General features: G+C 55.3%; 3 protein-coding genes across 4 annotated transcripts; all 3 read right to left on the reverse strand.

Annotated features, from left to right (window-relative positions):
- Window positions 1–5,112: 5,112 nt before the first annotated feature.
- UBL4A (ubiquitin like 4A) lies at window positions 5,113–7,801 on the reverse strand. Its single transcript, XM_052663148.1, has 5 exons — window positions 7,687–7,801; window positions 7,428–7,533; window positions 6,943–7,157; window positions 6,729–6,835; window positions 5,113–5,278 (listed from the first exon to the last, which is right to left on the reverse strand). The coding sequence occupies exons 1-5, from the start codon at window positions 7,732–7,734 to the stop codon at window positions 5,167–5,169; spliced, it is 588 nt and encodes a 195-aa protein (XP_052519108.1). The 5' UTR covers window positions 7,735–7,801; the 3' UTR covers window positions 5,113–5,166.
- A 616-nt stretch (window positions 7,802–8,417) lies between these two features.
- On the reverse strand, window positions 8,418–11,549 carry SLC10A3 (solute carrier family 10 member 3). The gene is made up of 2 exons (XM_052663146.1): window positions 11,406–11,549; window positions 8,418–10,228 (listed from the first exon to the last, which is right to left on the reverse strand). The coding sequence occupies exon 2, from the start codon at window positions 10,088–10,090 to the stop codon at window positions 8,657–8,659; it is 1,434 nt and encodes a 477-aa protein (XP_052519106.1). The 5' UTR covers window positions 10,091–10,228; window positions 11,406–11,549; the 3' UTR covers window positions 8,418–8,656.
- A 4,951-nt stretch (window positions 11,550–16,500) lies between these two features.
- Window positions 16,501–24,964, reverse strand: FAM3A (FAM3 metabolism regulating signaling molecule A). 2 transcript variants are annotated; one of them, XM_052662930.1, is made up of 10 exons: window positions 24,778–24,964; window positions 24,371–24,443; window positions 22,349–22,456; window positions 21,739–21,762; window positions 19,547–19,670; window positions 19,393–19,451; window positions 18,939–18,989; window positions 18,278–18,362; window positions 18,076–18,202; window positions 16,501–17,143 (listed from the first exon to the last, which is right to left on the reverse strand). In XM_052662930.1, the coding sequence occupies exons 2-10, from the start codon at window positions 24,381–24,383 to the stop codon at window positions 17,048–17,050; spliced, it is 687 nt and encodes a 228-aa protein (XP_052518890.1). In that variant the 5' UTR covers window positions 24,384–24,443; window positions 24,778–24,964; the 3' UTR covers window positions 16,501–17,047. The 2 variants fall into 2 exon arrangements, with proteins under 2 accessions (XP_052518890.1, XP_052518891.1); XM_052662931.1 differs by lacking the exon at window positions 24,778–24,964 and adding an exon at window positions 19,144–19,203 and having other exon boundaries at window positions 19,393–19,468; window positions 24,301–24,435.
- Between the last annotated feature and the right edge of the window lie 1,996 nt (window positions 24,965–26,960).

Raw genomic sequence — 26,960 nt, forward strand, 5'->3', positions numbered from 1 at the left:
GACCCCATGGACTGGACTGCAGCACGCCAGGCTTCCCTGTCCTTCACCATCTCCCGGAGCTTGCTCAAACTCATGTCCATTGAGTAGGTGATGCCATCCAACCATCTCATCCTCTGTTGCCCCCTTCTCATCCCCTCAAAAACTCAGACAGTGTCTTGGGCCTAGGAATGCCACATGTACCTGTTACTTCACAAATATGAAACAACATATGCACAAAATTACTTCAGTTCAGTTCAGTCGCTCAGTCATGTTGGACTCTTTGTGACCCCATCAATTGCAGCATGCTAGGCTTCCTTGTCCATCACCAACTCCTGGAGTTCACCCAAACTCATGTCCATCAAGTCGGTGATACCATCCAGCCATCTCATCCTCTGTCATCCCCTTCTCCTCCTGCCCCCAATCCCTCCCAGCATCAGGATCTTTTCCAATGAGTCAACTCTTCGCATGAGGTCGCCAAAGCACTGGAGTTTCAGCTTCAGCATCAGTCCCTCCAATGAACACCCAGGACTGATCTCCTTTAGGATGGACTGGTTGGATCTCCTTGCAGTCCAAGGGACTCTCAAGAGTCTTCTCCAACAACACAGTTCAAAAGCATCAATTCTTCGGTGCTCAGCTTTCTTCACAGTCCAACTCTCACATCCATACATGACTACTGGAAAAACCATAGCCTTGACTAGACAGACCTTTGTTGGCAAAGTAATGTCTCTGCTTTCCAATATGCTATCTAGGTTGGTCATAACTTTCCTTCCAAGGAGTAAGCGTCTTTTAATTTCATGGCTGCAGTCACCATCTGCAGTGATTTTGGAGCCCCCCAAAATAAAGTCTGACACTGTTTCCCCTGTTTCCCCATCTATTTCCCATGAAGTGATGGGACCAGATGCCATGACTTTAGTTTTCTGAATGTTGAGCTTTAAGCCAACTTTTTCACTCTCCTATTTCACTTTCATCAACAGGCTTTTTAGTTCCTCTTCACTTTCTGCCCTAAGGGAATAATCTGCATATCTGAGGTTATTGATATTTCTCCTGGCAATCTTGATTCCAGCTTGTGCTTCTTCCAGCCCAGCGTTTCTCATGATGTACTCTGCATATAAGTTAAATAAGCAGGGTGACAATATATTCCCAAGCAGCAGTAAAAAAAACAAACAAACACACAAACAAAAAAAACAATGAAAATCTCTAATGAAATAAAAAGAAAAATGAAATGATTTCCAAGATATATTGTTATGTGGGGGGAAGAAAAAAGCTGAGTGCAAACGACCTGTGCACACACACTCATAGATACACATGCTTATTGGGAAAAAAAAACTAAAGGGGATGGAGAACCCTGAAACTAGTGAAAATTCTCACTGATAGGGGGTTGAGATGGGTATAGGATTTCTTGTAATATATTAATATCTTCTTGTGTAGTTTTGACTTTAAACCATAAAATATTTTATATATTCAAAAATACATTTGAAAGAGGGAAAAAATGCTAAAACGGAATAAAAACAAAAGCAAGTGAGCCTAACTGCATATCCAGTTAGTAACAATCACACAGAGAAAATGAGTCAGGAAACTTTCAAACTCACTCTTTGACGGTGCTCCCTTTATGGGATATATTCTAAGGACAGAAAGAATCGGCTTTATTCTCAGTATGTGTGTTGTTAGTAATGATAGTCCTGAGGTGATTCTGAAGCTACTCTGAATATACTGCAAGGTAGACTGTATCCAGTAGAAGAGATGAGTAAACATATCCATATACGGTTGTTTTTGCTGTTGTTAGGAACATCAATGTGGAATGAGGGAAGCTGAGATAGAACTGTGCTACCAGACTGGAATTGGGGATCACATCATGAATTCTTAAAAAAAAAAAAAGATTGCCTAGTTTTGTCCAGTGAGAGTCTAGAAGCAATGTCACTCCAGTAGCAAAGAATGTTCCCTGTACCCAGAACTTGGTTCTCAACACCAGTCTCCACTAAAAGGAACCAGAGCTCCTTGGAGAAATGGAAGATTCTAGGTATGGGTCAGGGAAAAATACAAGAGGAGCCTGGAGCACCTTGTAGTGTCAGAAAGGAAGGATATGCTTGAAAAGGAAAAGGATGGGGCATGTGAAAGAGACATGGGAGCCAACTGGAAAGAACCAAAGCTAGAACAATTTGAGCACCCCAAAGATTATTAAACCTTTTGGAGAGGAGGCACCAGGGAACGTAATATATAGGCAGACATTATGTAGATATTTCAATCTGGAGGGGATGCACACATGGGTATATTCACTTTGAAATTCTGTTGAGCTGTATATCGATGATTTATGCCCATTACTGTATGCATGCTACAATGCAGTAAAAACTGTCCCCAAAATGACACTTAGACAACTTAGATTCTAAGTTGTTGAATAAAAAAAAGTGTCCATCATGATAACTAAGAAATGTAGAGAAATGCCAGCTAATAATTGCAGAAAGCAAGACAGCCCAAGAAAATCCACTATTTTGCAGCCACCTGTGCAATTCATCCAGTTGAACTGATCCAAATGGGGAGCATCCTTGGGTGGTAAGACCATGAGATGAAGGTTGTTGGGGAAAAGGGAATCCCTGGGTCTCAAGGTATCACCCAGATGACTTGTGTGTTAGGAAGGGAGAAGGCAGCTTTACCAGAGAGAGACTGAGTGATCAAACTGAGCCTCCCTCACATTGCGTGGGGAGGAACACAGCCTGCCCTGGGTGCCCACTCTCCTCAGAAGGCCTAAGCTGAATCTAACCAGCAAGGAAGGAGGCGAATCCAGATCCTGGGATTTGCTATGAGGCCAGTGCCCTGGACTCTTCCAAAAGCATTGCTGTCTGATGGCCCGTGGACAAGGGAGAGTTAGGAGAGGCAAAGGTGGCCTCCCATTTCCTGTCATCAAAAGCCTGACCCAGTGGTGTTGCCTTTCACCTTGGGCACATGGGTGCCAGGCAGGAAGGAACTGTGTCTTCCAGTCCCTGTGCCACCGACATCACAAGCACTAAAGGGGTGACAGGAGGTGTCTGCAGGGAAGCTGGACACGGCTTCAGAGTCACAACCCAGAGCCATGGCCCTAAGCTCAGAGATGGGGCTGGGGTGAGTTGCAGACATGGACACAAACCATAGAAATGGCAATGAAGGCAGACAGGTTCCCCAGGGAGTGAGAGATCCAGAGAAGAGATCCGGGGACGGAGCCTCAGGATCCCCCGTAAGTAGGAGATGGGTGTGTTGGGGGAGAGCCAGCACAGGTGAAAAGTAAAAGTGAAAGTTGCTCAGTCGTGTCTGACTCTTTGCGACCCCATGGACCAGAATACTGGAGTGGGTAGCCGGTCCCTTCTCCAGGGGATCTTCCAAACCCAGGGATCAAACCCAGGTCTCCCTCATTGAAGGCTGATTCTTTCCCAGCTGAGCCACCAGGGAAGCCCAAGAATACTGGAGTGTGTAGCCCGTCCGTTCTCCAGGGGATCTTCCTGATCTAAGAACTGAACCGGGGTCTCCTGCATTGCAGGTGGATCCTTTACCAATTGAGCTATCAGGGAAGCCCAGAGCTAGGGGAAGTGGAAGGAAAAGTTGGAGAGGGCAGGCAGAAGAGGTGGAGAGGGCAGGCAGAAGAGGTGGCCCGGGGCAGGTCCCCAGTAGCTCCGGGAGGCTGCTCTGGCTGGGCTTGGAGGGAGACAGGGGGACAGGGGTGAGCATCTCTCCCGCAGGCTTTCCAAGGCCCAGGGCACAGAGGCCGCCATGGCCTTTGCATCTCATGCTGGCAGGGCCTGACCCGTCCTCAGCAGCACTTGTCAGATCTACTGGACCTGGTAAGGCTGGCTTTTGTCCAGGCTTGCGTGGAAAGTAAGGCGCCAGCAAATTGTGCATGCAGCTGATCTTTGCCTGGGCGTTTTCCAGCTCAGCAAGCCCCACCCCAAAGGAAACGCTGCTTTCCTCTGAACCTGCCCCTCCACCAGTGTGCCCATGGCAAGTGGCACCACAGGCATCTTATTCCAGGTGCCGGACTGTTGCTGTCTGGGGCCACTTCAGCTGGGCGTTTCACTCGCCCTGCCATCTCCTAGTGGGGCTGTTTCAAGGCTCCTCCACGAGAAGAGAGTGGTCTCAGGCCAGGGGATGGGAGTGGTAATGGGGGGGGGGGTCAGTGCCCACCTCTGGGGCAGACACTTGGCTCAAGGGGCACAGTGATGGCCTTAAACATTCCAGCCCCTGTGGAAGGATACTGCAGCATTTGGAGCCCGCAGGGTACATGGGGCCACCCCCTCGCCCAGAAACTAAGGACAAAGCCAGGGCACAGCCCATGGCCATTCTATCCTCTAGCGATGGCACAAGGCCTAGACCAGAGCCTCCGTGGCCCCTTCCCACCTAGGCCTCCCATCTCTCATCCCAGCACCTCTTCCCTGTCTCCCCACCCCCACCCCCCATAGCTACACAGTCCTGCCCAGACAAGCTTCTGGAACCAGGGGTCTCCAGTCACTGGCAAGACTTTCCCCTTCTCCATCATGCAGCGGCTTCTTGCCCTAAAATATCACCAATGACCTTCTTGTTAGCTTGAGAGGAGGCTGCCCTCTCTTTTGCTTCTTGGCAGCACTATACACTCTGTACCCTGGCTGAAGGGGCCTTCCTGGCCTCTGACACCAAGCTCTCCCTGTGGCCTTGCGTCTGCACAGGTGCCTTGGCCTCTGCAGTGTCTCCAGTTGGTGGTCTCCCCCAGGTCCAGTGCTCTCCCCTTTCTTCGGTCATGCTCTCTGGGAAGTAATTTCATGCATCCTCGCAGTGTCTGGGACATTGTGTCCACAGGCCCTCCGGAATGTCATGGAAAGCTGCACAGGGCCGCGGAATCAGCCTGTCGGGCCTGTCAGCAAGGCACCTACTATACACCTGGGAGACACCACTCCTGTCTCCATGGACAGCCTGAGGTCCCCGATGACTTTCTGCACCCAGCAGATGGCTCCTAGCTACCACAGGGTCGTCACCACCCAGTCGGGAGGCACACAAGACTCACCAGCTGTCTCTTCTGTCTGTCAACAAGACCCGTCTGCACGCATCAGCTCTCCCCGAGGACCCGGCCTTCCTGAGAGTTGCCCTCTCCCTTCCACAGCCCACCCAAGCCCCTGATAAAATGATGGAGGCACCCGGTTCTAAGCATCCAAAAGGGACAGCGTTTATTTGTTGGGGCAGCTGAGGAGGAAGCTACGCTAGAGGACGGAAAGGTGCTCCGTGCTGGCTGTGACCGAGGGGTTCGGTGGAAGCTGCAGGCAGCCATCTTCTGATCCTGAGGTAGAGGCCTGGGATGAAGCAGACACTGCAGAGTGCAGAGGGGAGGTAGGAAGAAACTGGGTATTTGGGGAAATCATTTATCTGCTGCCAATACCCCTGGACTTCTCAGTTTCGCAAACCAATACCTTTTCTTTATTGCTTAAACCAATGTCCTGTAATGGTTAAATCAACGATGGGGAAACCAAAAGCAGTTCAACTAATAGAGTTCCTTTCAGGTCAAAGTCTCACATGCACCTCTAGTGTGACTGAAAAGGTCAATATAAAATTTCCTGACTGCAAAGAAATGAGAGCGTAGGGAAGTCTATCACATGAACCTTGTGGCAGTGCATGCCCAGCTCCTGGGTGGAGCCATGGACTTCCACCTGCTCTTCAAAGCCTTTGGCCCTCGAGCCACTGTTTGTCCTCCCCACCTGGGGACCCAGCACTTACCCTATGAGGCTCAGGCCGGAGAGTGGCCCAGGTGCCCTCCTCTGAGGAGCAGGTGCCTAGACGATCTCTACGACCCACCCCCCAGCTTCTGCCCCCACCCAGGTTCCCTCTCAGACAGTGAGTGGTGTGCACAGTGGGAGGCCCTATCCACATGTGGCAGAGGATGGGCAAAGGGTACAGGGGCCTGCTCGAGTCACCTCGAGACCATCACCTGTCATCTCTAAAGGTCATGGACCGCTTGTGTCTGGGAGGAGACAAGAAGGGGGTGCCCAGAGAAAAGCTGTGACACTAAGGGCCAGGACATTCCATCTCTGGGCCACGCTTGGCCATCACTCAGAATTTGGCCTCAGTTAGTATCTGGGACACAGGGGTAGGATGCCTACAGACTCCTGACCCCAGGCTTTGGAGCTAAAGAAAACTGAAAGAGTCTCAAGAACAGCCCTCACTGGGCAGAGTTGAAGGCTGGGGACCAACGTGGCACCTACGTGTCACTCCCCAGAGTCGGGTGACATCCTAGACTCCCCAGCCCGCCTTCCCTTTGAGTGCATACTGGTTGCAGCCGCTAAGGGGGCCCAAGGCTGGCCGTCACCTGACCTCTTGCCAATGCCGGACCTGCCAAGGATGAGGTGACAGAACTGGGCATCAGGGGCTAGCTGCTTCCCTTTCCAGGCCTGGAAAAGGTATTGCTCGAGGGTTTCTCCTCAGTGGGCTAAACCTAGAATGTCCATGGCCACCCCTCAGAACCCGTCTGAACGACCCTTTTCTCCTTCTCACCCTGAAGTACTTCTGGAAGCTGGCTGGACTCAGAATCTGGCTCCTCGCCTTCTCCGCTAGGAGCCTTGGCTGTCTCACCTTTTGTGCGACATGTGGGAGCCAACCTGGGTCAAGAGCTTTGAGTGGGGCCTGGCACCTAACATGAGCCAGATACAGGTACCCGGGTACCCGCCAGGCAGTATTATGAGCCAAGTTGCAATACAAGAAGACATTTAATGCTACATGCAGCTTGTGGCCTGGCCAGGCTCCTCCCCACACTCCGAGAATCCTACTTGGAGAACCCCTTCTCCATAGCTTCAGTCGCTTCGGGGTGCAGGAAGCGGCCAGCCAAACGTTCAATGTCATCCAGCGTCAGGCGGCTCAGGGACCGCTCATAATCCTGAAGAGAGAAAGCCAGAAGGATTCAGGGGTGTGGCTTGGGGCGGGGGGCCCGTTGGGACAGAGGCAGGCGGGCAGGACGCAGAGGTCCTGGGCCACGCTTCTCACCCTCTGGAGTTGATCCAGGACTCTGCTGGCATCAGCGGCGCTGAAGTGCTGGGCCAGGATTCTGGAAATGAGCGGCCAGGCGGCGGGCGGTGGGGCTGGGGCCTCGGCCGTTTTCCGCGCGGTGCTTTCTTCCAGCAACACCTTCTCCAGAGGTTTGACCACTAGGTTGAGCTTGGAATTCGGCCCGATGCTGTAATCGGAGAGTCTTTTCCCATCTGTCCGAGAGAGAGAGAGAGAGAGAGAGAGAGAGAGAGAGACAGAGAGAGAGAGAGAGAGGAGAGAGAGAGAGACAGAGAGAGAGACAGAGAGAGGGTCGCACTGACCCTCGGGGAGCCTAGGCAAAGTGCAGCGGTGAACTCCCGGGGTGGGGGTGGGGGTCACCTAGCCAGAGCCCCCTCCACCTACACTGCTGCCCGGGCCTGGGGTGGACGCCCCGTCCCCTGGCTTCCCGCGGGTCTCCCCCGGCGTCCCCTCTCCCTGGTTACCTGCCAGGGCCTTGCCCTTGAACAGCAGCCGCTGCTGGCGGACCGGGATGTTCAGCTTCTCGGAGACCAGATGTTTCAGCGTGGACACCAGCTCGTCCTCCGACACCTGTCCCGGCCGAGAAAGGTGGGCGAGGGGTGAAGCCGCGGCCCGCGCGGAGGGTGGCTCTCCCGAGGCGGCCAGCCCGCCGGGTCGGTCCCCGCCCGCGGCTCGATCCCGCACCCGCGGGTCTGACCGCGCAACCCAGCCCAGCGATGCTACCTGAAGGCTGCACTCGCGGCCCTGGAGTGCCTTCACCGTCAGCTGCATGGCGGCCGCCGAGGCGTCCACTCGGGCCGGCGCGCACCCCAAAGGCCCGCCGCCGCGCGCCGCCGCCCCGGGCGCGCGCCGGAACCGCCCGCCGCCGCCGGAAGCCTCGCGAGGGGCGAGCCCGGCGTCGCGGCCCCGCCCCGCCGGCGTCGCAGGCCCCTCCCCCCACAACCTGGACTGTCTTCCGCGGACCCCGGGGCGGCGGAGCCCGGAAGCCCGCGGAGAGTGGAAAAGGGTGGAGGGACCAGTCGGGCTCGCTCGAAGGAATTGGGGAGCTGGGCCCGGGGAGACGGCGGGCCGGGAGTTCGCGCGCCACCGCACGTGGGCAGAGCAGGTCAATGCTGATGCCCATCCTATCCCCTGCCTCTCAGGAACCTGCAGAAGACTCGGCCCCGCCGAGCTCGTTTCACCACCCGCCGGCCTCTTTTTTACTCCACCTGTGGAAAAGCAACTGAGCTTGGGATCTGGTGGGGGAGTCAGGCCTCTGCCCTTCCCACTGCTCCTTCTAGAACAGATACACAGCTCTCAGAGGTGATGCAGGGGTGAGGAGGGCTAAATCTCGCCAGAGGTCAGTGTCGCCCAAGCCAGCCCTCCACCCTGGCCCACACCTACCTGGCCACACCACGCCCTTCCTTCCCCGACCCGCAGGCCTCAGAGGGCAAAGACAGCATGACACCCAAGCTTGCTTCTGTTTTATTGAAATATATTTTCTGGGCAGTGCCCGCTTACAGAACTCAGCATGGCCTCTTTGGCACTGAAAGCTGGAGAATAAAAAACGAGTAAAAAAAATAAGCCTGGATTTTTTTTTTTTCTGAGTGCATAGTGCATGAGAACTAAAGGCCTTTGGTACACAAGAATGGTGGGGACAGTTGGTGGAGGTTGGGGGCTAGGGGTGCCTGGTGAAAGCTTGACCCAGGGGGCCTCAGGGAACGGCGCACACGCTGCTATAGATAAAGTGGCCAATTACTAAGGCCAGCATCTCCGAGGTGCCACTAAGTGCCACAAGGAAAGGGGCCTGGGAGGCATAGTCAGCCTGGAGGCGGCGGAGGGACAGCTGCAGCATGGCCAAGGCCAGCAGGCTGTTCTGCACCCCAACCTCGATGCTGACAGTCCGCCGCTGGGCCACTGGCAGCTTCAGGCACGTGGCCAGGCCGTAGCCCACCAGGAGGCCGACCAGGGGCACTGTGAAGCCCACCAACACAATGGGCAGCCTGACGCCTGCCAGGATGAAGACCCCCATGCGGTAGGCCAGGAAGAGGCCACCCAGGAGCAGCACAAAGCTGAAGGGCTTGATGACATGCAGCAGCAGCTGTGAGAACTTGGGGAGCTTGGACTTGATTACCACGCCTGCTGCAATGGGGATGGCAATGAACAGCAGGGTCCCCAGGATCTTGGAAACGGGCACATGGAGTGTTTCATGGATGCTGAGCAGGTGACTGTAGATGGCTGAGGACAGCGGCAGGAAGCCGGTGGCAGCCACCGTTGAGATGAAAGTCATAGAGATGGCCAGAGTGACGTCCCCTCCAAGGAGGAGGCTGAAGAGGTAGCTCCCCCCGCCGCCGGGCGACGAGCAAGTGATGATGAGGCCCAGAGCCAGGGCCTTGGGCAGCATGAAGACCTTAGCCATCAGAAAAGCATAGAAGGGCATGACTAGGAACTGGCCCAGAAGGCCCAGCAGCACGGGCTGGGGGTTCTGCAAGAGCCCCTTCAGTACCTCGAGCTCCACTTTGCACCCAAATGAACACTTATTGACGAAGATAAGAGGCAGGAGCAAGTAGAGGATTGGGTTCTCTGAGAAGTGGACCAGGTTAGTGCCGAGGGTGATGGGGGTGTCTTCAGCAGGTGAGACCTTGATGCAGAAATCTCTCCGCTCTTCGATCAGCCTGGGCGGGGCCTCGCGGGGGTCCGTGAGCTGGATGTGGAGTGGGGCTATCCCAGGCAGGCCCGAGCGGATGCTTACCACGAAGCTGCCGCCGCCGCCCCAGGCTATAGCACTCACATTCTTGATGGTCAGCACCTCTGGGTCCAGGGAGGTGACCCTCAGCATGGGGCTGGGTCCTGTCCCGTTGCCCTGGCCTGGGTAATGGCTTGTGATCACAATGATGCCCTCGCTCTCTTCTGGGAACTCAAATTCCATCACAGAGCCATCTCCAATGCTCAGGTAGCGGCCCCTGGTCAGGGGCATGGGATGGCCCAGAGCCGGGCTGAGACTGGCACTGGCTGTTCCCCGGGCCCCCCACAGCAGGCTGACAAGCAGCAGGGTGGCCCTGAGCATGCTTTGGGGGCCTGTGCAACCAGTGCCCCCTTCTGGGCCAGGCCACTGCAGGGAGCGGCCTTCACCACTCCTAAACACCATGGCTCCTTCCCAATGGTGGGGCACGCAGGCCCTCTGTGGCTTAGGAGACCAGCCTTGCTGGTGCCGTTGGGTGGTCCTCAGAAGGGTCCATGGGCGAGGTCTGGTGCTGGGCTCCCTTTCTTGATGGTAGAGCTCTTCCTGAGAAGAGAAGGGACATGGCGGTGGTTGGTGAGGGTGAGCAGCTGTGAGCCCAGGAGCATGACCGAGAAGCCCACTGCTGGGAGACTCAGCCGGGTCCCTTGCTGCAAGCCTGGGGATGGCCCTTGAGTGCCATTCGGGTGTCCCTTCCCCAGTCACAACTACCTTAAGCTTCCCCAGAAGGGGCAGCGACAGGTAGAACTTTGCCTTCGGCCTGCTGATTCAGGCTGATTTTGACAGTTCAGAGATGGCCTGACACCAGGGGATCAGCCCCAATCTTGTCACCACTAGCCTGTGCCCCACTTGCTTTGAGGCACAGTTGCGGCAGTACCACAACCAGGAGGAAATCTCTGAAGGACAGCCCAGGGATGCCCAGGAAGCAGGCCTGATGAGAGCAGGCCAGCTCACGGCATCTGAGTGTCATCTGACCAGCAGAGAGCAGCCGGCAAAGTGGTGTGGGCAGCGGGTGACCCCCGGGCCAAAGGCCCCATGTGCTGATGTTCACCACTGCCATGTGAACGGTGCTGCTCTGTGTGGCCATCTGGCCTACCTACCTGCTGACAGGGGCAAGATGGAGGTTCTGGGAGGAAGCAGGTCCCTCTCTCCCCAGGGAAGTTGCCAGAAGGGGCAGCAGAAAGGGATCAGATAGGGCCATGTGTCCACTGAGAGGTTTCTCCCCTTTCTGTCAGAGCTCTCACTCCCCTGGCAGGCCCAGAATTGGAGCTCCTAGAGCCACTGTGCCATCTGAGAGGCTCTGATCAGAGTTCAGGGATTCCTCCCATGCCCACGTGGACCCCTACCAGAACCTAGAACTACCCCTGAGGAGTGTTTCTAGAGGGGAGGGCTGCCTCAAGGGGAAAGAAGGACGTTTGCCTGTTTCCACTTCTCAATTTGGGCAGCTCGCACCCTATTGTCCTGCAGGAACTGGGGCAACCAAGATGAGAACACAGTAATTCTTCATCCTTACTGTTGACTGACTCATGCCTGGCATCGTCCGAGTCTTGGAAGAGGCCCCTGCATCTCTAGATCCTATCGGGGATAGTCTCATTTGAGACTGGGGAGCAGTGGAAGTAGGTGGTGGAGGGCTGGTTCAGCATAAGGCTCATCCCTGGGAAAGTCATCCTCTACCACCCTGGGATGCCATAGCCTCTCCTGGCTCGGGATTTGGGTTACTTACCCTGGAGGCCTTGATCCAGCCTTGGGTCCCACCGCTGAAGAGGGAGGCAGGAAAACCAGAGGAAGCAGGAGAAGTACAGTGGAGGGGACTCACAGGGAAGAAACGAAGGCACCTGGGACTGAAGCCACCGGTCTGGTGTGAACCAGTTCAGAAGGCAGAGGAGGTGAATGGCCATGCACCCCGTCGTTCCAGTACTGCTGGTGGCTTTGAGTCACTGTATGGGGGATCCGGCCCAGATCCCACCATTTCTGCTTGAGATGCCAGTAGAGTTTGGGCAGATACGCTCCAAAACGAGGGAGGGAACCCCGGGTCAGCAGGTTTTCCCCTCCCTGGCCGAGTGTTCGGTGTCGGTGCAGTTGGCAGTGCTGACCCGGGGCTCCTCCCTACCTGGGAGTCCGGAAGTTGTCGGACAGGGCGGATCAGAGCTCGGGCAGAAATTAGGGAGGGAGAGAGGGAGGAGCGCCCTGCAGCCGGCAGGCCGGAGATCCGCCCGGGCGGCCCTGGGATCCCTCACGCCACTCCCGGTCCCCGCGGCTGCACGAACGCCCGGCGGCGACCCTTCTCCGTGGCGCCCGGCCGCCACAGCAAGCGAGGGAGGAAACTGGCCGGAGCCAGAAGCCGCCTTCCGACCGCCCTTCTGGCCTGAGGCTCTCACCTGCCTCGGCGGCCCGGAAACGGCGCTGGAGCCAGCGCCAGCATGGCCGGCGGACGCCCGCGAGCACTGCCAGCCGGGGCTCCGCCCCGAGCCCGACGAAGCACCGCCTCCGCCTCCGCCCCACGCTCCCGCCCCTCCTACCCCCCGGCGGTCCCCTCACCTCTCACCGTCGGGGCGGGCCTAGACCGGATGTGACGTAACACGGGAGCGACGAGTCTGCGTGTGCGCGCGCCGGTCTGGCCGCCTTCCGGGTCGTTGTGGTTTGGCGCTGGGCCCTATCTCGTGTGGCTAGCGAGACGCGTATCCCAGTCTTCTGTGGTTGCTGCCAGGGCGACCCGTACCGGTAGGCACCCCACTCCTTCCCAACCACGCTGCAACCTCTGGGGGCAGTGGGACACATGCTTAGCCCTTAGCCAAGCTAGGACGCCCGGGAGCTGCTGCTTAGTGGCGGGACCCAGGAATCAGGGTTTCTGTCACGTGCCTGCTCTGGGCGCTAGCCCTGTGGCCAGAGGGCCGACTCTGATGGACCCAGACTCTGGGACCCAGTCTCGGCCATGTTCCACCTTCCTAAGTTCAAGCAATGACCGAGCGCCTGTTTCCACCCTGTGAAAGATCAGTGGATTTTTGAACGTTTCAAAACTATTTGGGGCCACCAGCAGGGTCCGGAGGTTTCAAAACTATTTGGGGCCACCAGCAAGGTCCTAAGGTTTCACGGAGAAGGAATGCAAACACATGGCATAAGGAAGGGCAAAAAGGTGGTGAGGGTGTAGAACATGGATGTGAGAAGACAGTGAACAAGTGTAGAATCAAAGGAGATTTGTATGTTCCCAAAGGTTGCTGGGCAACCGCAGTCAGGCAGCGGGACAATAGCTACCCAGTGCTCTGGAAGAACCTCTTGTCAGGGCTGTGATGGAGGCCAGTGGTGCCCAAAGTAGCAGGTTCTTGCCCCAAGAAGGTTCCTAAGACACATCGTAGAGAATGTCCAAAAAGACCTGTAGCATATCTATTTTTATTTTCCCAACAAATAATAACTGTAATCACCTAAATAAAAACCTATTAATTTTAATTTAGCCTTATTTATTGAGAACTGTATTTGTGTGTTATAAAGTTCAGATTAGTACATTCATGTGATGTGTAAGCAGATAGACACACATGGTGGGGTGCACACTCAAGAGGGTTTACGTCAGTGGTCAAGAAACATTCAGAGCTGTAGCTCTAGGCTGTTCTTTAGTCTCAGTTAAGACATAAGCCTTTTGTGTGTGTGTTGACTTAGTATCCCAGAAAGTCTGTACTGTCCCTCTCAAATGGGGTTGAGAGGTCCTGATGGAAGCAGGGTGGCACAGGTGAGAGGGCACATGCTAGGTTGAAGACTGCAATTTGCAAAGGAGCAGTGGTGCTGTCCTTGTCTGAGGATGGGGTAAAAGTGGCCAGAGAGAGAAGGGGGATGGATCAGCTGAACATTGGGGATGGAAAACCTAAACAATCTGTTCACCCTTGAGGAGCCCTTCATTTTTATATTCCCAACTGGATGAGAATTGGTGTCAGGGGTCAAGGAGAACAAATGTAGTTAGAAGGCTGCTCCCCGTTATCGTTAGTCTCTCCAGCCTTCCCTGAAAAGCCAGAGGGGGCTGGTGGGGGGTGTCTGACCTGAAGGGATTTGGAGGCCTTCCCTCCAGGAAAAAGGGGTGGCTAAATTAAAATTATGGGGTCACAAATAGTTGGACACGACCTAGTGACTGAACAACAACAACAACAACAAAAAAAAACCAAGAATGTTTGTAGTTAGTTTTGAGGATTAATAATTTACCCCAGAAGAGAAGGAAGGTCTCTATGTGTCAGTCAAAGATATCTAGTTCCAAAGGAGAAGTCATCTGGACCAAGAAAACAGATGGAACAAATGATAGTTAAGCTAAAAGAACATCAGGGCACTTCAGATGGGAGACCCACCGCCATCCCATTAACAGGGCACAGTGATGACCCTGAGAAGTGGACTTACCGCCTGCTTTCCAGGCAGGGGCCTCCAGGAAGACTGTGATAAATTAGCAGGCACGGAAGGCATATTCTATACAAGCGTGAATATGGGATGCATTTGGTATTTAGCGGGATATGTAGTGACAACTGGCGTTTTTACAAGCCCAGCTACAGGTTGTGGTGTGAGTTTTCTTGAGTGGGCCATCTCTCTTCCACTCTTGGTACACAGGTTTGCATGTAGATGACCCCAGTGCTGGCCTCTGGGGGGTGCATGACACAGAGGTAGCCAATCAGAGCCACACAGATTGAGGCAAAGATAAACCCATAATCCAATCTGGACCAATGAGAGGTAGTTCCCTAGGGACTGGGAAGATGGAAACTTTCTTGCTGGGGTTGCTCCCCCTGCCCGGGAAGTCAGCACGTTTGAAAAAGACACGAATACAAAAAAAGGGGGAGCTAACATACGAGAGCCCTGAGGACATGACTGGAGCTGGACTCACCCGTAGGTGTTGGGGGTCTGTTACAGGAAAATTCAGCCTCCTTCTGCTATCGTGGCTTTATTTTTGCATGTGCCAGTTGGGTTGGGACCCTGGCTCTTGTAACTGTAACTGAGGATGTCTTAACTCCTGAGGGTAGGCCTGGGGGATAAAACCCTGGTGGAGGAGGACCACTAGGTGTAGAAAGATGGTCCTCTACTTTGGAAGGTCTGGCGGGCTGCACACCACCCATTGTCAGCGTCCTGGCCTGTGTTGGGCCATGTGGGGGATAAAGCTGGCCTGCCTGCTGCTTCCATCTGTGTGAATCCAGTGTAAGCGATGAAGGTCTGGGGCAGGTCAGCTGGCATAGCGGTTGATAAGAGGCACCTCCCAGCCTTGCAGTTCGTCCCTTGACTAAGGCGCATTGCATTTGGGGCGAGTCACTAACTTTGTGGAGCCCTATTTAGCTGGCTTCTAACCTCCCAGCCCCAGGGAAGCTTTCCTAAGTATACCAGGGACCATTTTTCTTCTCTAGACGGGGGTCACAGCAGCACTTGCTCACTGGGGTTGCTGTGACGACTGAGCAGGTAATACATGCAGATGAATCACTGGCCACATGTTGATCCTTGTGGCAGCCCCAATGGGTACATCCAGATCCATCAGACTATTCTCTCTACTTTGGAGGATGTTGGAAATGTCCATAATAAAGGTTAAAAAAAGATGAAGAACATAGATGATACTATAATGGTAAGTACTCAGTTGTTGCATCTTCCCTCGTAGCTGACTTGGTAAAGAATCTGCCTGCAATGCAGGAGACCTGGGTTCGATTTCCTGGGTCAGAAAGATTCGCTGGAGAAGGAAATGGCAACCCACTCCAGTATCCTTGCCTGAAGAATCCCATGGACAGAGAAGCCTAGCAGGCTACAGTCCATGGGGTCGGAAGAGTCAGACATGACTTAGTGACTCAACCATCACTTGTCGTTATGAACACTTGTCAAACAGAGTGCACAACACCAAGAGGGAACCCCAATGTCCACCCTGGGTTATGGGTGGTGGTGATGTTTCAGTGGAGGCTGGGTATGAGGGAACTCTGGACTTTCTGCTCAACTTTGCTGGGAACCTAAAACTCTAAAAAACAAAGTTGATGTAAAAATGAAAACACCACAAGTTCTTGGCATGGGGTCAGGCTGGTCTTCAGCTCGTGTGATCACCATCTCCCAGGCAAGCAACAGGCTGCCCTCACGTCTGCAACTTCCTGACCCTTCATGGCTGTGACCACAGCCCCACAGCCACAGCCTCTCCTCCTGGGCCATCCCAGGACTCTCTCTTCTGCGCCTCCTTAAATACCTTCATTTTCTGATAATGCACTCACACTCTGGCAGCACTTAACCCCTAGAGGGGGACTCAAACGTCCACTGCCCCCCGCCACGGTACCCTGAATGTGACCTGGCTGGTGCCCAATTGATTCCTCTACCTGGGAAGTCCAAACTGACTTCCTTCCTTTTCCTGACACCAGGCCATTTCTGTGCCGCTTTGTGTACTTTTCCAGCAAAACTCCTTATCATTTCTTGCTGGTTCTCACCCAATGCAGGGAAATAGAGCTGTGATCTCTGAGAAGTGCCAAATAGCCCCCCTACCTTGATCTCTCATGCCCTGATTTCAAAGGGATCTAAAGCTGAGCACTGCGGGGAGATGCACCAGCTCTTGAGGGAGCTGGGGTGGGAGGGGGAAGCCTCCTGGGTTGATTTGAATCCCCACTTCTGTCCCTACAGGCCTGTGTCCAAGGGATTCAGCCAGTTTCCGGCAGCCAGAATCAGCTTTCCGGGCAAGGCTACAGGGATGTCCACTTGGCAGAAGGGCCTGTGGACGACATGTGCCCTGGAGACACAGGCCACTACGAAGGGTGCGGAGGAGAGTTGGTTGAGCCTCGGGGACGTGTCCCTCCCCCAGGACACCAACACCCCTGACCCCCCGCTGAACACACTTCATCCTATTGGGGGCCACCAGTTTATTAAGAGGTCATGGAGAAGGCAGGCCCTCTGACCAACCACAGGGGTGGCCACCTGCCACTCCAGAGACTGCCATCAGGCTGCAACTTCAGCACACAGCTGGCCTGGCTCCAAGGTGGCCGCCCCTCCCTGGAGGTGGCCAGGTGGCCCAGCATGATGAATCATGCTGGAAACAGGCCTGGCCCATGGAGCCACAAGGCACTCTGGGATGCAGAGGTTCTGGAAGATGCCCAAACCTTCTAGGCAGCCACTACCAAACCTGGGGCTGCAAGTGCTTGGGAACTTGCCTGGCTGGGGGTGGACTAGGGGAGCAGCTTTCGGAAAAGGAGACAGGTACTTGGGGTTCCCCACAGACACAAAGTGCGACAGGTCCACTGGGCAGTCCCCACTACTGGTCACAGTCTGGTCGCTGGTCACCACCTCAAAGCCCCGACGTGCTGGGCATGGGGTCGGGGCCTCAGCCCTGTGCTGGCACCTCGTCAGGGGCCAGGCATACGCAGCCTTACTCAGTTTCATCTGCGAGTCTGGCCCCTAGCTGGCTGTGGGCCTCCTGGGAATGCAGCCCTCCATTTCCAGCGCCTCAGGCCAGCCTTCATACTTATTGGTGTGCTTGCTATTCTTCATGTGCTGTGGGGTAGAAGAAGGCATGGACTCATCCTCGGCCACCAGGGCCAGACAGACCCTCCATCCTCTTGGGCTGGGGTCAACCAAGCGGGCATTCTCTGGGCACCCAGCCCCATCTGCCAGTGCCTCAGTGTTTTCAGCTAAAGATGGCAGCAGCTGTCCCCTTACAGCTGGAGGGGGTCAGGTTCTCAGAACTCAGGTGGGCCTGGCCCATGCTGGGAAGGGAAGGACGGGGTGTGTTCCAGCCCTCACCTCACCCACAGGGAGCCCATGAAGGCTGTGCCAAGAGTGAGGCCCAAAGGAACATTTCTTGTCTGGGAGCCGAGCTGCTCTTTTGGCAGCTGGAGCCTTCTAGAAACCACTGGAATGGCCTGTTTGCCTTGCCCTGTTGCGGGGAGCAGAGTTTGGGGGCGGGGGCCTCCCAATGAGGGCAGCTGAGGAGCAGGGTGTACAGGTTGAACTGGGGTCCTGGATTTGGCAGGGATGGGACATCACTGAGAATCTTTTTGGGGTGGGGGTGGTGCTGTACCACGTGGCATGAGGGACCTCAGTTCCCTGACCAGGGATAGAACCCATGCCCCTTGCCCCCTGCCCCTGGCAGTGGAAGCATGGAATCTTAACCAAACGACTGCCAAGATGTCTGGTGAGCATCTTGAAGATGTATAGGAGGGAGGTGTCTTAACTGTGACTCTTGCTCATGTGAAAGCTTTGCCATTCAAAGGTTCTTTAGGGGGAAATCCAGACAAGAGAGAGATCAAAGTTACTGCCCTCCTTGTGCAGAGCCAGGATCACCATGGGGCAGGGGGCAGGTGTGCTGAGCAGAATTCAGGGAAGGCCGTGGCATGAACAGAAGGGGACCTTGGAGGATGCAGGCCAGAGGGGCGGGCAGACTGCCCTGGGCCAGGCAGTGGGGGTACCAGGCTTTGTGCCCATACCTGCTCAAAGGGGCTCTTATTCTGCACACCCTTGGCCCCCACAAACACCCAGCTGTCCCGGAAGGCCAGGTCCTTGACGTTCTTGCTGCCCAGATCACTGAAAAGCTTCCGGGTCTCTTCATTCATCCTGCCGCACAGAAGGAAGAGAGGTGAGCTGTGACCCTAGATGGATGAGGCTGAGGCGCCCTCGGCCATCACTTACTTGGTGGCTGGGTCGTCGTAGGAAGCCACAAACACTAGGGTGCCTTCGTGAAGCGGCCGGATGAACTTCAGCAGGTCATTGACATCTGGGGGAACAGGTCCCATGGAGCACTGGCCACCTCTGAGCACCCCACCCTCATCAACCCGTTCTCCAAACGAGGAAACTAAAGCAGGGAGCGGGCCAGGGATTCATGCCAAGCCAGGTCGCCAAGTGAGTTTAGGAACCAAATAAGAAGAAATAGAAGAGTTTAGGAAACAAGTAAGGAAAGAAAGAAAAACGGAAGTCGCTCAGTCATGGCCGACTCTTTGCGACCCCATGGACTGTCGCCCACCAGGTTCCTCCGTCCATGGGATTTCTCCAGGCAAGGGTACTGGAGTGGGTTGCCATTTCTCTTATCCAGGGGATCTTCCTGACCCAGGGATCGAACTCAGGTCTCCCACATTGCAGGCAGATGCTTTACCCTCTGAGCCACCAGGGAAGCCCAGAAAACAAGAAGCCAGGGCCAAAGCCCTGACGGTACACCGGTCCTTCTCCCCACCTTTTCTGAAGGCAAGGGAGCACTTAAGCTGCCCGGGGGAACCTATAGAGGGGAACAGCGTTCACGGCAAAGGAGCTGTCATTCCACCCACAGTCAGAAAGTGGTAGTGGTAGCCTGACTCACCTCCCGCCCACATGTCAAAGGCGCGGGCCTCGATGAGGTCTCCATTTACCCCTGGGTAGAGGGAAGAATTGGGCACTGCTGCAGGCGCTGCCAGGGTGATGCCACCCAGAGCCCCCAGATCAGCAGCCCTTCCAGAAGCTTCCCCCAACACCCCCAACATGTGAATGCCCACCACCGTGCTGTTGGTTCACATGCCAGGACCCACCCAAGGCTGCCAGACATTGGCGGCTTCTCCAGAGGCTCCCCAGGCAGCAGCCTCCCATCCCTGGAAAGTTCGAGATCTTCACTGCTACCTTGATCTTGTCCATTGGGTCACCTCTTCTGTGGCAACTTCAGCTCCCACACACTGCCCCCTACCACCCCAGGCCCCCCTGGGACTTCCCAGAATGGGCATGTGGACAGAGGGTGGCAGGCTGCCACCCGGCTTTGCGTCTCTGCTCCATGGGGAACTCACCATTCACCAGGGCAATGTTCAGTCCCCGGCCCACGTTGTCCTTGACACTGCTCATGAGCCTGGCAGGGGGACAGAGCTTTCCAATGGCCCATCAACGGCATGCAGCCCCTGCTTCCCTCCCTGCCCCACCCTGGCCCCGTCCCGAGAGGCTCACATCCTGTCTTCCAGGCAGATCTTGGGTCCAATGACGTTGGCAGCACCGCTGACCACACGGAAGGCTAGGTGCTCCTCGGGGCACGGCTGGGGCAGACCGCATTTGTACTTCCTGGCCCGCGGCTCTGTGGGGACAACTAGCGTGACTCCTGGCCCTGGGGGCACTGGACACCTGAGAGGGGGTGGTCAGGCCAGCCCATAGGGACGAATGAGTGATCAGACCAGGGGACTGGCGTGTGGAGGAGACATGGCTCAGGTTGAGGTCAGGGACCCTCAGGGAGGCTCTTTGGCCACTGGTGGGAGAACAGAGGATAGTAGGAGAGCCGCCAGGAGGATTGTGTGTTACGAGGTGAACTGTGTTTCCACAGAAGAGGCTCTGAAGCCCCAGGACCTCAAAACGTGACCTTCAGTGGAAACAGGGTTACTGACATTATAATTCATTTAGAGGCGATCACCCTGGAATAGGGTGAGCCCTAAATCCTAATGACTGGAGAGGAAATGGCCACCCGCTCCAGTATTCTTGCCTGGAAAATCCCATGGACAGAGGAGCCTGGTAGGCTACAGTCCATGGGGTCACAAAGAGTTGAACACAACTGAGCGACTTCACTAATCACTGTAAATCTAATGATGTGTGGTCTCAGAAGACAGAAGACACAGACGTGGAGGAGAAGGCCATGTGAAGATGGGCACCAAGACAGAAGGGATGAAGTCACAAGCCAGGGGCCACCTGGGGCTACCAGAAGCTGGAAGATGCCAGAAGGAGCCTCCCCTGGAGCCTCTGGGATGAGAGTAGCCTTTCAATACCTAGATCTCAGACTTGGAGCTTCTGGAACAGAAACAATATCCTTCTACTGTTTAAGCCACCCAGTTTCTGCCATTTTGGTGTGGCCACCCCAGGAAATTGATACAGAGTTTGAGACCAGGAAGTGGGGTGCTACTGTAATAAATCCCCCAAAATGTGGAAATGGCTTTACAACCGGGTAATGGGTAGAGGGTGTAGGATTCTGAGGTACTTCTTAGAAAAGGTCTAGATTGCCTTGAAGAGATTGTTAGTAGACATACAGCCATTGGAGGTAATTCTGCTAAGGGCTCAGAAAGAAGGGAGAACAGTAGAGAAAGCTGCTACCCTCATGGAGAATACACACTTCACTGTGCCCAGAATGTCACTAGAAATGTGAATGCTAAAGGTGCTTCTGGTGAGCTCTCTGACAGAAATGAGGAATGTGTTCTGGGACACTGGCCAAAAGGCCACCCTTGTCATCAAGTGGCAAGGAACTTGGCCAAATTGTGTTCTAGTGTTTTGTGGAAGGTACAACTCGTGAAGGCTGAACTTGGAGATTTCTAAGCAGAGTGTTGAGGATTTCTCCTTGTTGCTCACAATAATATGGGAGGGAAGACAGACCAGTTAAGCAGGAAAGAACCAGAATGTAAAGGTCTGGAAAATTCTCAGCCTAACCATATTGCAAAAAAAAAAATGAGAAGGGCAAGCTCAGGAGACAACACCCAGGGTGTGGCTGGACAACTGTTTGTTAAGAGCTAGGCGGGTGACTTGTGGACCCACTCAGCTGTGTCAGCAGAAGCCAGGAGAGAGAGATGATGTTATCCAGGAATGATCTGGAGGACTCTCTTGTCTATAGCTTAGACCCTCATGAATTCCAAAGGAGATCAACAAGGTTTTTGAGACTTGTATACAAGTAGGAACATTTCTAGGCTGGACTGAGAGAGACAGACAAAGGATGGAAAGGAGGAAGGATAATTCCAAGGGCAGATCAATAGTTGCAGAGGCCACAGTTGGCTTGGACCCAGAGGGAGGGTAAGATTGTCCCCTATATTCCAGAGCCCCACCAACCTCCACCCCCTCAAAGGCCCAGGGATTCTTCTTAGGCTTTGAAATGGAATGGATCTGCCCTGCTGGCATTTGGACTTGCTTGAAACTGATGACCTCTTTATTCCTTACAATTCCTCCCTTTCAGAATGGCGATGTCTATCCTATGCCTGGCCCCCTAGGTATTCTGGAAGGAGGTAACTTGTTCTCTGGACTCCCAGCATGCAAGCAGTTCCAATGGGCTATAGTATGGGGAGGGGTAAATGGAGAAGAGAAACCCTGGTGGGCTGGGTACAAGCACGGCTGTCACAAAGGTGGTCGGAGGGGGCAGGCACACTGCAGGAGCAGTGAGGTGACAGGAACCTTACCTGCAGTCACTGAGTTCTCTTGGCCTGTGGGTACAGAGAGTTGTTTCTGTTAGTAGGGCAGCCTGGTCCTGTACCAGGAAGTCAATGTGGAGGGCAAGCCAGGATCAGGGGCCAGGGGCTATGCCAGGCTGACCCTGGCACATACATTCCTGGGCAAGTCTAAACGTTCACATGCAAAGCTCTCTGTTCCAGGAAAGGGTAGATGGGACTTGTGAAAAGTCCTTAGAGATGAGGTGTCCCTGGCAAGAAGGGGTCAAGTTCCCTCCCCATCTCAGAACCCAGTGGAAAGCCTCTGGGGACCAACAAGGGCATCATCCCCAAGATTCAGCTGAAGCCTCCCTGCCCCCCCACTCAGGCTCCAGTGACTCCAACTGAACTGGATGCATCCTAATGAGTGGGGATTGGTGTATCCAGCCAAAGCAACTGGGTGGTAAGGGTCAGGCTGTGCAGATACCAAGAGGCAGACCAGCGAGGACAGCTCCCAGTGTCTCGCCAGGAGGAGACAGACAAACCAGACCACTGCCAGCCCCATCCTGAGCCTCAGCCCGCAGGTCCAGGTGCCTGCTGCCAGCGACCCTTGTAGCAGGGTGAGGGAAAGTCCCACACTCACTGGCGAAGAGTTGCTGGATCCGAGGAAAGCCAAGGCCACCAAGGAGGATGCTGACTACGATCCAGGTGACAGCCACGGTGATGACCAGGGCCACAATGCGAAGGGGGCCTGGAGGCAGGACAGACATGAGCTAGGCCACCTCTGAGGGCAGCAAGTTCCCGGACGACCCCAGGCCTTCTCATGAGCGGATCTCCTTATCCGCTGGGGAGGAAGGGATGGGAGAACAGGAGCGGGGGTGGGGGGGACCTGCGGCTGCCCACCAGGCACGAGAGGGGAATCAGCTCCTGGTGGGTGAAGGAGGAAAGGCCGCTGCACCTGGAAGGCTCTTGGCTTGGTTCTCCCTAATGGTGTGGAGGGGCCTTCCAGAGCCCCTGCTTGAGAGGGCTTTGCCCCCTTCCCGTGCTGATGGAGAAGCCCCCTAACCCCTGAGGTCCCCATGCGTTTGAGTCCCCGCCATCCTGCCCTCCTTTCTCCTGCAATGATGGAGGAGAAGGCTCTTACCCCTTTAGAAGGCCAGGCAGCCCTCCCTTCCCCTGCTGTGAGCTGGGCGCCCAGCTCCCCACCCTGCCTGGGGTTCTTGGAATAGCTCACTCTGTCTTACTCTTGGTCATCTATAGTCAACATCTCCCGTCCTCCAAAGACACAGGAGGACGGTCCTCCTTGGGGATCACGTCCCCAGCCGGCCGCTGGCCTCTGTCCGCTCCCTTCCCCTTCTCTCAGGCCCCTCCAGAGTCGCCCCTTCTCTCAGGCCCCTCCAGAGTTGCATATGCTGGCTCCTCCCTCCTTGCATAGACTTCCCTCCTGGTCCCTCTGTCTTCCGATCACCTCCTCTCTGCTCGGGCCTCCATCGGCCCCATAGGACAGCCTGTCGCCAAGGCCCCTGGCCCAGGACCTTCTGGGGTCAGCGCCCCAGGGTTACCTGTGGGCCCTCGTTGTTTCCAGGCTGAAACCCTTCTGGGCTGGCACCCTGGAAGCCCATATAATGCTCTTCACCCTTCTTGTCCTCCAAGACTGCCCTGAAGACCTGGGCTTGTCCTGGTTTCTGTCCCACATGGCCTTCTCACCTCCTTCCATGGACTCTTCCCGGATCATGTCATCCATCCTCCTTGTCCTTAACATTTATCTCTGGCTCTATCCTGTCTTCTGAGCTATATCTATATAGCCAACTGCTACTTTAATATTGATATCTGGATATTTCACAGGTGTCTCAAACTAAATATTACAACAGAACTCACCTTCTCTCTTCTACCCCAAATAAGCAAACTCTATTCTTCCAGTATTTTGTCTTTCAGCAAATGATTCCTCCATTCATACAGTGCGGCAAGTGAAAACATTGCAGAATGACACTGGGAAATCTCCAAATCCTGTATCCATACCCTTTTCTTACTCTTCCCTCCTGCCTTGACTATCTGTATAAGTGCCCTCCTCTGCTCCCAGACTTTAACTGACATTCACAGAGCAGTGACTCTTGTTTTCCCAGCCCAGCCCTGACCACTCTTGAGGCCACATCTTCCCAGCCAGTTCCTCATGGGCCAGCTTCCCTGGGATACATTCATAGCGCTGCAACCTTTGCCACTAGGAAGTCCACCCTGATGGGACCCCAAACCTGCTTTGTCTCAACTGTCCAGGCAACAGCAGAACTGGCAGTGGGTTCCCATCCGAGCCCAGGGCCACTTTGATCAGCTTCTTGTCTAAGACCACCGCATCTCCCTGTCCACCTAGCTGCTGCACTCCTTGGGGCATCTCTCACATAGCTTTTTCCAAAGAGTGGCCAGTCACCCCGTTTGGGAGAAACAGACTATCGTATCCCTCTTCTTACGACGGAAAGAGCTGGGAGCTGAAGTCCTCAGAAGTGAAAGGATTTGCTCAAGGTCATAGCATGAGTGTTTCTGCAAAACTCAACAAACCCAGTGGTCCCACCACTCCCGCCCTGCCTGCCCTTCCAGACAGACCTCTGGGCAGCTGGGCCTCCAGCCGAGTCTGCTTTCCAAGACTCTCCCTTTCACGGTGGAAGCCACGCACCTGCCAATCTCATGTCCACTTCTCTCGTTGGGCTGGGGCAGCCGGCAGGTGCAGCCTTTGGGGACCCTGCACTCTGGGGAGGGGGGCAACAAAGCAGAAGAGCAGGTTTGGGTGGGGGGCAGGGACGACCTCTTGGTGGGCCCCAGTTATGGTGCGGGCGTGATCGGTGCGCCGATTTGCTGGTCCAAGTCCCTGGCCAGGCCCCTTGGGGACATGGAGAGGAGCCCAGCTGGGACCGGAGGGGACGCGGGAACCAGGCGGCTCACGATCGAGCTCCCGGGAGCCTCTGGGGCTGGGAAGTGGAAGTGGTTCTCCCAGATGCGGGTCCTTCCCGCGGGAGGCCGCCCCCACCCCTCCGAGCATGGAGGCCAGCGACGCGGGCCGGGCCGGGCCGGCCGGAGACTTGCCTGACGCCGCGGGGGAGGATGCGAGCCGGATTGAGGGCAGCGTCGTGAGGCTAGCCGCCTCGCTCTACTTGGCGAGGCCAGGGAGCTGTGCGGGGCAGCTCGAGAGGCCCAGCAATGGCGACTTGGGGCGAGAGCACGGCCGCGGCTGCCACCGCCGTCACCGGCTAGCGCTGGGCAGCCGGCTACCAGGTAGGAGGGACCCGAATTGGCCCCGCCCCCGACGCGCTCTCCGGCAGAGCCCCGGGCCGGGCTCAGGGGGGAGGGGCCACGATCGGCCCCGCCCCTGACGTCTCCCCTGAGACTTCGCTCAACGGGGAGAGCCCCGCCTTCCCAGGCTTTGAGGGCGGGGCTACACTCCCGCCCGGCGCGCAGATCTGAAGCCTACAAATGGGCGGCAGGGTCCTGGGGCGTAATGAGAAATTCTTTCAACGTTCAAATCTGTACGTTTTCGTAACACGGAGTGACAGAAGCGTATCCAGGGAAATGGCAGGATGCGACGATCCAGGAGCCAGCAGGCTCAGCCTTGAGCGGCCTCCCCGCTCGCTGGTCTGTTTTCCAGAGGTGGCACGCTCACACGCGCTTACCTCCTGCCTGCTCCCCCAGCCTCCTTCAGGAAGGCACCCCGGACACCGTCTGGGGCACCCTGATCACCGCCCCCCCCCCGGGCTGGGAGAGCTGGGGCCACCCTGTAGCCTGAACCCATCGGTCTGGGACGTCTGCAGCCCGGCGGCGTGAGAACCACAGAAACATCCGTGCCCTTTGACCCAATGACCTCATTTATGGGAAAATTCCCTAAAGAAAGAACCAAAAATACCAGAGAAAGTTGATAGAGCTAGGCAGTGACAGAGCTCTGGTTAGCATCCAGGAACTTCTGCAATGGCATCCACAACCCTCCCCCCACCACCCCTTCTCCCTACAAGATCAAGGTGATGTTTGAGGCCCCTGCTACAGCTGTCAGCGATTAGTATTTGGGATCACGTAGTACTGACCATTTGCCAAGCTCTCACCTATCTGTGAGATCACGGCATCCGATCCCATCACTTCATGGCAAATAGATGGGGAAACAATGGAAACGGTGTTAGACTTTATTTTCCTGGGCTCCAAAATCACTGCAAATGTTGACTGTAGCTATGAAATTCAAAGACGCTGGCTCCTTGGAAGAAAAGCTATCACAAACCTAGATGAGTATTAAAAAGCAGAGACATCACTTTGCCAGCAAAGGTCCATCTACTCAAAGCTATGGTTTTTCCAGTAGTCACATATGGATGTGAGAGATGGACTATAAAAAAACCTGAGCGCCAAAGAATTGATGTTTTTGAACTGTGGTGTTGGAGAAGACTCTTGAGAGTCCCTTGGACTGCAGGGAGATCAAACTAGAAAATCCTAAAGGACATTAGTCCTAAATATTCATTGGAAGGACTGATGCTGAAGCTTCACTACTTTGGCCACCTGATGTGAAGAACTGACTCACTGGAAAAGACCCTGATATTGGGAGATTGAATGCAGGAGGAGAAGGGGACAACAGAGGATGAGATGGTTGGATGGCATCACCGACTCAATGGACATGAGTTTGAGCAACCTCTGGGAGATGGTGAAGGACAGGGAAGCCTGGGATGCTGCAATCCATGGGGTTGCAAAGAGTCAGACACGACTCACTGGACAACACCACCTGTCTGTGAGTACCAAGCCCTGGGCACCATGCCCTCTCTCAGTGGCCTTTCCTGCAATGCTGGGTGTTGTGGTGCCCAATAGATGAAGCTGGTGGGTGGTCCTACTCTGGAGCTGCCAGCCAGGCACCAGGCAGCGGGGAGACTGCTAGTGCTTAGAAGACACTGTTTACGTCTTTCTCAGAGCAGACATTTTGGAAATGCTGGTTTAATGAGTCCTCCTGAGGGCCTAATGACACATTCATCAACCCCAGGGACACCACAGTGGTGCAGGGCCAAAGGCCCAGGACTCCTCCCCAGTCTTCTGTGCTTCAGGGGGCGGCTTTGTTTCTCCGGGAATATTTTTTGACGGGGACTTAAGAGAGGATGAGACCCTCGCAACTCACGCGCCCCAGTGCAGAATGTCTCCTCTGGGCCCTCCTGCTGGTCCCCGGGGCAGCTCCCACAGCTGCAGTGCTAGTTCCTGGTGTTTGCTTGGCTCCTCGCGCCAACTGTAGGCACCCAGAACCCGCGCCC

Source organism: Budorcas taxicolor, chromosome X, assembly GCF_023091745.1.
Source record: "Budorcas taxicolor isolate Tak-1 chromosome X, Takin1.1, whole genome shotgun sequence".
Classification (NCBI taxonomy): Eukaryota; Metazoa; Chordata; class Mammalia; order Artiodactyla; family Bovidae; genus Budorcas; species Budorcas taxicolor.